The 12494-nt window shown below is 37.7% G+C and overlaps 1 protein-coding gene across 5 annotated transcripts in view; it reads right to left on the bottom strand.

The window, feature by feature from the left end:
• Nucleotides 1-12494, bottom strand: part of CWC27 (CWC27 spliceosome associated cyclophilin) — a 322938-nt gene that overhangs the window by 29207 nt on the left and 281237 nt on the right. For 4 of the 5 annotated variants that reach the window (XM_072605063.1, XM_072605062.1, XM_072605066.1 and 1 more), the window contains exon 13: nt 8176-8279. In XM_072605063.1, the coding sequence (XP_072461164.1) occupies nt 8176-8279 (104 nt within the window). Of the gene's footprint in view, nt 1-1489; nt 1597-8175; nt 8280-12494 lie in introns of all 5 variants that reach the window. The other variant, XM_072605064.1, reaches the window with a different exon arrangement.

Raw genomic sequence — 12494 nt, 5'->3', positions numbered from 1 at the left:
AAGTGCTACATGTGAAAGACAAGTGCTTAATGCTCTGCCAGTATCTGCAATGGGACAAGGCTGTGCCCTCTCATGACATCTTATATTGTGGTTGAAGCCTATCCGGGATTCAATATTCTTTTCCCATCTGCACTATTAAGCCTTAGTGCATGGGGTGATGTGGCACATTCACTTCAACTCCTGGTACTTGTTGCTTCTACAATATTATGTATAATAAGCACAAGATTACTATGTTAACTCTAATGAAAGGCTTTAAGATTTCTCAGTGCCAAATTCAAAATACTGGCCCCAGTGTTGTAGCCCAGCTAGGCCCTCCAAACCTCCGGCACAGATAAGTTGGTTGAATGGCAGATATTGCTGACTGGTGAAAAAAAATCAAGATACAAGAGTAAAATTTGAAAAACCAGGCCATGAGTATAAAAGTTTTCACAAAATAGAGAAATCTCACAGTTAGAATGGAAGTGGCATATATACTATATTAATTGTTCTAATTCACAGATGAGCCGCTGAGAAGAGGGATGTGCTGGAAATGGTATAGGGATTATTAAAAACAGAAGGAAAACTATATACCATTTATATTTTCCAAGTGTTTGCAATGACAAAACATTTGTTCCAAGAGGGTAATGTCTTTCCCTAATGAGATTCCTTGATTAATACCTATAATCCTAACTTCACTTAAGACAAGTCTTGTAAATGATATTTACTTTGGGCAATTTCTCAAATTCAAGTGTTTTTATAATTCTCATGAATTACTTCTACTATCTGCACTACAGGGAGAAAGTTCAGCTTGATATTCAGAAAGAATATAAATGCACAGAACTAACTATATACTTTATTGTTTCATAATGGAATTTTTGATTTTTTTGTTTCTTTTTAATAATTTTTATTATTCAGGGCTCAAGACCATTCCTTCTTCAACTTTTGGTTAATTGAAATGAAAACCGTCTTTTGTTAATATTAACCTTACCTGACCAAAACCTGTCCTATGGGGTGTGAAAATTTACCTAAGGCCTTAAAACATTCCCTGGATAAGAAGCCAGAGGAAGAATTTCAACTGTTTCTTATTCTTTGGTGACATGTAAATCTTCCCTTTAGATCAGCCTATTTATGAACACAGTAAGTGTAGCAGTTTAATCTGTAACTTGACATAGTTTACCTATAAAGTCTATTTAACTAGGTTTGTTTATCTATGAGAGGATGACTGTTTAATGATATTTGTTCAACTTTGGAAGCATGGGACTATGGATTTGTCTTTTTTGTAACTTTTATGGCCTAAGAGGAATGTACAAGATTGCAATATGTAGAAGAATTATTTCTCTATCTTGATGTAATTTTGTCTATAAAAGGTCTTGTTAGAATACTAATGATTGTTCAGGTTTATTGTTTTCTCTAAGGCCTGAACTTATCTATGCTTGACCACAATAATAAAGCCTAGGTTTTCACCTCTATAATTTCTGCACCGTGGTACATATATTTCAGCAGCACTTACCTATTACATGAACTCAGAGAGGAGATATTTCTCCCATAACATCTTCAATATAGATTTAGGTTATAAGTTTTCAGATCAAATGTAGATTTAAAAATATGGAAAGAAACCTGTGATGAAACAATATGATGAGGTTAAGAATGTCTAAGATCAAAGCCTTTTCTGATATCTTTCAACTTTTTTCTTCCTAAATTTTTTTTATAAATAGGCAATTTGGTACTATCAGTAACTATGTTTATTATGAGGAATAGAGAAGCATTAGAAAATTCTGTGGAGACTTTTAAAATAAACATTACCATTCAGCTTATGGTATCAATAAAATGAATGGCACTGAAAACATTATCTATGAATAAATGTAACATTTTTCAAAATTTTAGAGCTGTCTGGTCTTCCCTATTTTGTTTCTTCCTATGTTCAATCCTAGATAGTTACTAAATGGGTCTGAAATCTTTGAATGGTTTCTCTGGGGAGCTGTATGTAACTTGCTTGGGGCTTACAATTAATCACCTGGACCTCAGGTCTCATCATTCATGTAATGAGAGCTTACTCTATTGCCATTAGGGTTAGTGGGACATAAGATGACCAAAAAAAAAAAAAAAAAAAAAGAAAATCAAGTGAATGAAGGGAAAGGTGAGTGCTTTCCACAAGTCTTTAGAATGATAATCAAAACTGTGTGGCTTATAAAAATGAATACTTTCCTTCAAAGTCTCTTTTGGCTGCTAAATTCTGTTTTATTTCTTTATGTTTCTTTATAAAAAAAAAACTCAGTATGTTACGAATTGCTGAATGACATTGGATATTCCCTAATATCCACTCTCGGAAATGCCCATTTTGTTGTGTAAGGAGCAGGTGGCTTTCTTTTTAATAAAGCTCTCCAATTTGCTGTCAGATACAACCTCAGAGCCTTTTCAGGGCTAACCAAGCTTTATCTGACCAAACACAAACTGGCATATGGACTTCATCCACACAGTCATATGAGTCCCTTGGCTGTAGCCTTCTGACGTGTCTAATCAGTTTTGTAAATTCCAAACTAAAGGAAGGATTTTCCAGCCATTCCAGTATGTGATGCTGTGGGACTCAAGGAGCAGAGTGGCAATGAAGCCTAACAGCTGCTTGATAGTCTGCTGCCAGTCACTGCCACCAAATATCGGCATCATCTCTCCCAAGAAAGAATCTTAGAAAGTTTTTACTTAAAATTTTCTATAATGTGCTTCTGCTTAGATATCCTAATAACACTTCCTCAAATGCCTTGTTACACAGTGAAATCTGGTAATAATTACCAAGTACCATACACACTGTTTGCAATAGAATCATATTTCCTTTTCTTCTTTTTCTCCTCTAGACTCTCTCTCTCTCTTTTTTCTTGCATAAAAAGTAGAACGCTGCTGAATAGTACCCAAATGTCTGTTGTATTCCATGCCAATAAAGCAGCTCAGCCAAAAATGTGAAGCGAAAGTTTGCCAAGTAAAAGAAAACACAACAAATTGGTAATGGTTTCTATCTTGACAGAAAATGAAAATGATCCCTCAATGTGTGGCCACTCCTGTGGACACATAAAAATGTCTTAGAAGCAATCATTTTACCTCAGATAACAGACCCTGACAGTATAGTACAACACACTGGCTGATTTTTCACTTCTCAGAAAAGCAGCAACCATGACCTACCACATGGTCTAGGAACCATGTAATTTATGCATAACACACATGCACATGCCATGCCCTCATAATACTTGCTACAAATCAACCTAAGCACATGACTTTTTTTTGTTGTATTGAGATACACTTCACAAGAGAGAGTCTAAGTCAGAAGAGGTTTCTTAAAGCTAAATTAGCTTAACTTGATCAGACTTCTCACATTGACTGAGGGCACTGAAGGAGGAAGAAAATGATTCCATGCAAACACTGATAAGCATCATTTCTCTTTATGCATGTAATTTATACTGCAAATGAAAAAAAACATATAAGCTGTATTAACACGAACACTCTTACTGCTTCGTGAAAAATTCGATCATCTCTTTAGGAACAAGTTAAATTATGGTCACCATGTAATACATATGGTTCTATAAAGGACTATACATGCCACAGCCACTTACTAAGTGTCAAATAACCATAGTTATTCTGAAAGAAACATTTATTAATGCTTCCATATGTGTACATTATCTTATGAAGCAGGACATTTAGGAGCTCATAATGGAAGTTAGAAATAGGAGTGCACCTACGCAAGACTTACTAATGACTGCCCCTTAAATTATTTGATTTTATTTCTGAAGACCAGAGAAAAGGCCTCATCAAGGACTCATTTCTGTAGGCTGAAGGTTTTACATTTTGTTTAAGATAATAATGAAGGTGATAAATTGAATATTTTATGCTGAAAACACATTAAAATATAAACATCTCAGTTTTTAAGAAACATAATTGATATCTGAAACTCATGAGGAATAAAAAAATGGGAGATTGCAGAATAAAAAAGTTAGGAAGAACCTGGAAAGGGTATGTGTTTTGCCAAGTTTGAAAGTCAACTTGAATTCTGTGGGTTATAATTTTCAAATGAAACTTGTGGGGTTTGAATTTGTTGGTGACTTTCCTGTTCAATAAAAAAGGCCTTAAATGGCTTATAAAAAGGTCAAAAAACAATTATGGGGCACCAAATAACTTACAAAAAAACCCATTTTGATGACTTAAGTGTAAATGAATTAGAAACACATGGATCATATTTCTCTTAAAAATAAGTATGGATTTAAAAATAAGGGGAAAAGCCACGGCATATTTTGTGGTGGCTGAATCCAAAGCATTTGAAAGACATTCTGAAACATTCAAGAAATTGAGATGAAGTTAAACTTGTCTGGTTATACAATGTACAATGATTACAATGATCTATTTACACATGGATATATATAATCAACATTTATGTAGACAGATGTAGACAGAACTAAGGGGAGCATTGTAGGAAATAAGTTATAATTCTTACCCTCAAAAAACTTCTAATCTGATAAGGCAGATAAAGTGTGTGTATTTACATACATACATACACATATACACATGACAGAAATATGTATGTAAACTACATGCACAAATGCTTTCAGTTTGAATGGAATGACTGATGTGACTTCATGAATGAAAAAGAATTTATCAAGGCTTACTGTCTTCAAAGTACTGCACTAAAGGCCAGGAACACAAATAGAAAAGCAGAAACCATTCCTATTCTGGAGAAGCAAACATTCTAACAAGAGGAGATGATACACAGAAGGGGTTTCAGCTGCAAATCAGAAGGAAAAGTGTGATGATCCTTACAGTGCAGAAGGAAAGAAGACAACAAATCTTCTTTAATGTCTGACAAAATCAGATCCTTTTCTGATGTAGAATCTTCTGATGGTGACACAAAGACTTTTGTGGGGAAAACTTTCTTTTCTGAGTCTTTGGTGTCTATGGTTGCTGATCTCCACTAGGGCTGTTTCCCAGAATGATGGTTTTGGGCTGGTGTTTGTAGCAGGACCAGTGGTCTGGGAGAGAGGGAATGATTCTTTTTCTAGCGCTCTTGAGTTTACTTCTTTGCTGGAGGTAGCTGGTCAGAGGTTGGTGATAACAGTATCAAAGATAGTGAGTCTCTTCTACAGAATAGCTATTTCCTTAAATGACAGCTACAGAGGCTAGGCTATATACTAGCTATTTCCAGGGCTCTTGGGCTCTCTATCAGAGTCTGAAGGGAAGTGGTGGATGAAGTGATAACAGTGGTTTGACTTGTCTGGCACATGCTGTCTCCTGTCCCTCCCTCAGGTTGCTCTGCGAAGGCAGGCAGGATTAATCTCTATCATTTGATTCGTACCAACATCCCTAAATACTTATGAAGTTCCAAACATAGGTCAAGTTTGCACTTGTCTGTATTTTTATGTTTTAGAAACACGTAGATTCTCCCCAGATTTCCCCACTAGAATGTAAATTCCTCTTCAAGGACAACAGACATTTTTCTTTGAATTTCTCCTTGAGGACTCATAATTTGCTAGTGCCCAACCAACCTTGTTGACTGACTAATTATATGAAGAACTTGAGTCAGAAACAGGATGCTCAAAGAGGAAAAATACGCAGTTTGGCAGAGAGAAGGGAATATTTTATTTCAGGTTGTAGCTATCTATGGCATATAGTAAAGGCTAAGAGGTGAATCATGCATGGGGGAGTTTAATTAGCCTAGCTTGTTGAAAAGAAATTGATCCAGGGTATAATGGGAGAAAAGGCTAGTTTGGTTAGGGGAGGCTTTGTGTACTACATATTAAGCAAAGCTGAGGAAAGAGCAGTTTGATAATGAAAAGAAAAATTCTCATAGTTTTCTTTGACCAGTACTGAATAAAGTGAAGAACAAGAGAAGTAGATGCTCTTATATTCATTATTTCATAACATGGTTTAAAAGTCAATGAAGTATTCAAAAGACAAACATGGTGACAGGAAGTAGAGATCTGAAGAAAGATTCAAGATTACAAAAAAAAGCAAGTTTTTAAATGTTGAAGAGCATAAAGAAGAGAAGGTATATATATCAGTCTATAATGGGTAGGTGAAGAAATGCCACCTTTGGGAGATTGCTTTTACTTTACCAAAAAAAAAAGTATATTATGAAAGTTTGTCCCTAGATTGAGACTTCCAGTTACCTATGCTCATCAGTCTATTTGATGAAGCTACAATCTAAATCAGGTGTCAAATCTGTATAGAACCACAACATTCCTGAGTGTGGCCCAACTAGATTAAAATGTAATTGGAAAATATTTGAGAAGATAAATAAGAATATAATAGGACGAAGATAATGTTAATATGTGTTTTTCTAAGTCAATAAGCAGCCTACAGGGATCCTTATGTAGTACCCCCCATTTCTATGAAAATGACTGAAGATGCTGGTGTCCAGGACAAGGGCCCTAGTGCTGAAGTCACAAGACTGGGATTCTGTGGTTGTTGTGGTTTGTCCTTTGTTCTTGAAGAGGACCATGACACCAAGAAGATGATGACATGACTTGCAACTGAATTTGTGTGAGGGAGGGCTGTGCAAAGTCACCAGCCTCACTTTCTCCTCCAGAAGGCATCTGGGTCCAGTGACCAGATATCAATCAAGATGACTGGAGATGGCCCAGGATGCAGTGGGAGACCTTGGTTCTTTTAAGCTAAGGTCTTTTCAAGTTCTCACTTTGAATAAGTCAATGCTCATTCAGTGAATAGATCTTTTTAAGAAGTGGGTCAAGGGATAGCCCCTTTAATTAAAAAAAAAAATCAAACTGGGAGGGGAAGACCCTCAGGGTTGCTGGCCAAAAGAGAAACAATTACTAGTTACATTCACTCTGAGCCTGGAGGGCCCCCCAAATTGAAATTTTAATCCTAGATCAGTGACTTCCTATTTGTATGACCCTAGAGAGATCATTTTACCTTACTGGGACTCCATTTCCTCAACTTTTAAAAGGAGGTTTTATTAAATGCTCTCTAAGGATTTTCTACATCTGAATTCCACAACACTGAGAAATTCTGGGTGAGAAGTTAAAATGCTGTTCTAAGCTTCTAGGATGGACATTGCTTGTTCTTAAAAACTGATGATTAATTTGATTTCATGAGTACATCAGTAAGCTCTCCTGTTTAGGTTAAGACAATAAGTAGTACAATGGAAAGGAAGGAGCACTGGATGGAAGATTAAGAAACCTGGGTTCTAGTCATGGATCTGGAGCCCAGCCATTGTACCTCATGAGCCAAGTGACTTCTCTAGGCCTTGTTTTCTTCATCTGCAAGAGGAAGATGTTGGATTAGATCCGTGTTTCCTAAACTGTATTTCATGCAAACCTGGTATTCCACGCAAAGTAAATATGGATTCCATGAAAAAATTCGATAAGTATCAGTATTTTTCCTTCTAAAAGATTAAATATGAAATTATATGTAAAAATGCTTTCTATAGATGATGGGGAAGGGCATGAAAATGCCTTCTATTTTTGTTTCATAATTATCCTAACCTCTGTCTCTTCTAGAGATATTCCCATAAACCCATCTTCCCCAACCATCAGCATTTAATGGATTTATTAATACATTTCAAGGTCAAAAGTACTTTGTAGCCAAATTGGTCTGGGATATACTGGGGCGGGGAACCTGGTGCAGGTTCGGTTCCCACGAACACTCATCATTTGTTATCTAAATGGAAGGTTTTCCAGGTGTCAGAAAGAAAGCCAGAAGCAGAATTTAACATGCTATTAACAAATGAAATCCAAAGTTCAGAGGACACTTCTCTCCTTTTCCCCCTGGCCAAACTCCACTTTTGCTTCATGCCGCTTTCTTGACTCCAAATAGTCTTTGCTCACACTATTACTCATGTCCTCTTTATGTGCTGATTTTCTACATCTCTCTTACAACCCACTCACTACAAGCGCATTCCCCCAAGGTGGCAATGCCTTTTTCCATCTCAGACTTCACCAAAAACTTTGCCTGCTCCTTTCTTAGGTATTTATCACATACTGTTTTGCATTATAATTATTTGTTCATGTGTAGTATTCCCTCTTCCCAGTCTTTAAATTTCATGAACACAGGGACCGTTTCCTATCTAACTTTATTTCTCCCTACACCTAGGGATAACATGGCAATATGAAGATTGTAGGTTACTGATATGTGTTTCTTGCACCGAATTACATTTCCAGTCAATTTTTAAAAATAGTTGATTCAGTAAATCAAAGCCCTTACCATCCTTCATCATCTTCCACTTCAGTTTCAGAAGTTTCATTTTCAGGAGTTTCAGCAATGGCCTGAGTAAGTTTAGATTTAAACTGGTTCAACAATGCCAGTGTCTGAAATAACGATAAAGTTTTGTTAATTTCCTAACAATAATATGTGCTGCTTTTTAAAATGCTTATTATCAGAAATTATCACACAAATTATCAGAAAAAATCACATCATGTATAAATAAAATAAAATAAAATCCTTATGGTGACATAAGTCCTGGATACAGTTCTACCTGGCACACAAGAAGGTGCTTAATACATGTTTTTTCATGAATTAATTCTTGCATTCATTCACATAATAATGCCTGAGAACCAGATAGAAGTTATGAGATGTACTACGAAGATCTTGTCCACATGAATTCTTTCTGGATATGCCCTAAGATTTCTCAGTCTAGGGTAATGACTCTGCTCTGTGTAATAAACTTTCCCCCCTGTGTTTAATGTTTTGAGGTGGGGGAAAAAGGATAGTTCTCAATTCTGGGAGCTTCAATACATAAATTTATCCTGCAGAAATGGAAAATTTAAAATTTTCTACATTTTTTACATTCATGCTAACTATCCTACTGATATTCAACACTTTGAATAGCAAGAAAACTGCTTATCTTTTTATATATTGTTTTACCAAGAGATAGGTAGATCACACATATGACCAACTCTTCATTGTCTACACTTAAGGAGATTAGACACATTCATTAAAATGACTCAGATATAATTTCACTTGACAATGGGATACATTTAAAAAAAACATAAATATTCACCTACTGAGCTCCGCTGCTTTTGGCCTCTGCCAGAGCCCTAGGACCCTAAGGCTGATATTATCACATCTCTGAAAAATAGGTGGGGGTAAGTAATTACCACCAGCTTATTTTTTACTGGTGAAGAGCTAGGGAGGCACACAGCCTAAGTGAGTCAGCTGCTGCAGCAGCTCAGCAAGTCAGAGTCAATGCTGGAAGTAAGACTCCAGCTTTCTGACTGACAGTCCAGCATTCAATACTGCCAGAAACACAAAATGAAAATATGGAATCCCACATCTGCAAGTTTTTAAGTTAATGAAATTTCTAAAATGGATAATGAATCTGATTCTCCAACTCATAGGCTAGACACCAGGCTTGCATAAACCTGGAGCAGGCTTAGTTTGTGAATTCGGAGATGGGGCAGAAAGAATTCCAACTCTATTAGGAGTAGAGCAACAGTTTTCATGCCCATGTGGTTCCTATGGTATCTGGAGTGCAGAAGAGGCTGTGATTAGTCAAAGTGATTTAGTAACAATCTTTAATACCCTGCTAGTCATAATGGATGTATGGTTCATAGCTTAACATTAAAATTCAATTTGAGGAAAGAATCCTTTCCATAAAGGTTAATGGAACTTTGTTGTGCTTTCTACACAATGAAGAACAGAAAATGGAGAAGAATAACACCAATCACAAAATCAGGTGATTAGGTTAAAGGACACAAACAAGTAATTTTCAAAAGAAGAAATGCTGACAGATTATCAGTGGCTATAAGGAAGAAGGTTCCAAAATCCTTCATTCATTTATTTATTTATTTAACTTTAAACATTCATTTTCACAAGATTTTGGGTTCCAAATTTTCTCCCCATTTGTCCCCTCCCCCACCCTAAAACGCCAAGCATTCTAATTGCCCCTATCACCAATCTGCCCTCTCTTCTAAAATCCCTCCCTTCCCTTGTCCCCATCTTCTCCTTTGTCCTGGAGGGCCAGATAACTTTCTATACCCCATTACCTGTATTTCTTATTTCCTAGTATCAAGAACAATACTCGACAGTTGTTCCTAAAACTTTGACTTCCAACTTCTCTTCATCTCTCCCTCCCGACCCATTCCCTTTGGGAAGGCAAGCAATTCAATATAGGCCATATCTGTGTAGTTTTGCAAATGACTTCCATAATAATCATGTTGTGAAAGACTAACTATATTTCCCTCCATCCTATCCTGCCCCCCATTGCTTCTGTTCTCTCTTTGGATCCTGTCCCTCCCCAAGAGTGTTGACTTCAAATTGCACCCTCCTCTCATTGCCCTCCCTTCCATCATCCCCCCGACCCTGCTTATCCCCTTCTCCCCCACTTTCCTGTATTGTAAGATAGGTTTTCATACCAAAATGAGTGTGCATTTTATTCCTTCCTTTAGTTGAATGTGACGAGAGTAAGCTTCATGCTTTTCTCCTTCCTCCCCTCTTTTTCCCTCAACTGAAAAGTCTTTTGCTTGCCTCTTTTATGAGATAATTTGCCCCATTCCATTTCTCCCTTTCTTCTCCCAATATATTTCTCTCTCACCGCTTAATTTCATTTTTTTAAGATATGATCCCATCCTATTCAGTTCACTTTGTGCTCTCTGTCTCTATGTGTGTGTGTATGTGTGTGTGTGTGTGTGTGTATGTGTGTGCGTGTGTGTGTAATCCTACCAACTACCCAAATACTGAAAAGTTTCAAGAGTTACAAATATTGTTTTTCCATGTAGGAATGTAAACAGTTTAACTTTAGTAAGTCCCTTATGACTTCTCTTTGCTGTTTAGCTTTTCATGCTTCTCTTCATTCTTGTGTTTGAAAGTCAAATTTTCTTTTCAGCTCTGGTCTTTTCATCAAGAATGCTTAAAAGTCCTCTATTTCATTGAAAGACGATTTTTTCCTCTGAAGTATTATACTCAGTTTTGCTGGGCAGGTGATTCTTGGTTTTAGTCCTAGTTCCTTTGACTTCTGGAATATCATATTCCACACCCTTCAATCCCTTAATGCAACAGAAGCTGCTAGATCTTGTGTTATCCTGATTGTATTTCCACAATACTTGAATTGTTCCTTTCTAGATGCTTGCAATATTTTCTCCTTGACCTGGGAGCTCTGGAATTTGGCCACAATGTTCCTAGGAGTTTCTCTTTTTGGATCTCTTTCAGCAGAGGATCTGTGGATTCTTTCAATATTTCTTTTGCCCTCTGGTTCTAGAATCTCAGGGCAGTTTTCCTTGATAATTTCATGAAAGATGATGTCTAGGCTCTTTTTTTGATCATGGCTTTCAGGTAGTCCCATAATTTTTAAATTGTCTCTCCTGGATCTATTTTCCAGGTCAGTTGTTTTTCCAATGAGATATTTCACATTATCTTCCATTTTTTCATTCTTTTGGTTTTGTTTTGTGATTTCTTGGTTTCTCATAAAGTCATTAGCTTCCATCTGTTCCATTCTAATTTTGAAAGAACTATTTTCTTCAGTGAGCTTTTGAACCTCCTTTTCCATTTGGTTAATTCTGCTTTTGAAAGCATTCTTCTCCTCACTGGCTTTTTGAACCTCTTTTGCCAATTGAGTTAGCCTATTTTTCAAGGTGTTATTTTCTTCAGCATTTTTTTGGGTCTCCTTTAGCAGGGTGCTGACCTGCTGTTCATGCTTTACTTGCACGTCTCTCATTTCTCTTCCCAGTTTTTTCTCCACCTCTCTAACTTGATTTTCAAAATCCTTTTTGAGCTCTTCCATGGCCTGAGCCCATTGAGTGGGCTGGGATACAGAAGCCTTGACTTCTGTGTCTTTCCCTGATGGTGAGCATTGTTCTTCCTCATCAGAAAGGAAGGGAGGAAATGCCTGTTCACCAAGAAAGTAACCTTCTATAGTCTTGGTTTTTTTCCCTTTTCTGGGCATTTTCCCAGCCAGTGACTTGACTTCTGAATATCCTCTTCACACCCACTTAGCCTCCAGATCAGCCCAGCCAGAGCTTGGGGTCTGAGATTCAAATGCAGCTTCCCAGCCTCAGGGCTTTGGGCGGGGGCGGGGCTGCTATTCAGTGTGAGATTAAGTTCAGGTGCTCAGGTGGGGGCAGGGCTGCCTCATGGGCTCAGTTCCCTCAGGGGGTTTTATGCAGAGACCTTCAACAATAGATCCAGGCTCCTGCCTGCTTGGGGAGCCCAGGTCTGCTCCCACCTCCGCTGCTGCCTCCCGAGGGGGCCTGAGTTATGGGGGCACCCCACTCCCCTCTCGACCCGCCAAAGAGACCCTCTCACTGACCCTTGTCACCTGTGGGTGGAGGGACCCGTGTGGCTGCTGGAGATTCTGTCCCTGAAGCCTGCTCAGATCTGCTCCCTGCTTGGATATGCTCCTCTCGGTGCCAGGCAGCCAATGTAGGGCTGTGCTCGGCTCCCAGTCCGTGGCGCGAAGAACCTTTTGTGAGAGGTTTTCAGGCTCTCTGGAACAGAAATCTCGTCTGCTCTGCTGTTCTGTGGCTTCTGCTGCTCCAGAATTTATTGGCAGTTCTTTTTTACAGATATTTTATGGGCTGTGGGTTTGG

Source organism: Notamacropus eugenii, chromosome 4 (genome assembly GCF_028372415.1).
Source record: "Notamacropus eugenii isolate mMacEug1 chromosome 4, mMacEug1.pri_v2, whole genome shotgun sequence".
NCBI lineage: Eukaryota > Metazoa > Chordata > Mammalia > Diprotodontia > Macropodidae > Notamacropus > Notamacropus eugenii.
The sequence above is the reverse complement of the archived record's forward strand: the minus strand, read 5'-3'. Positions and strand labels throughout refer to the sequence as shown.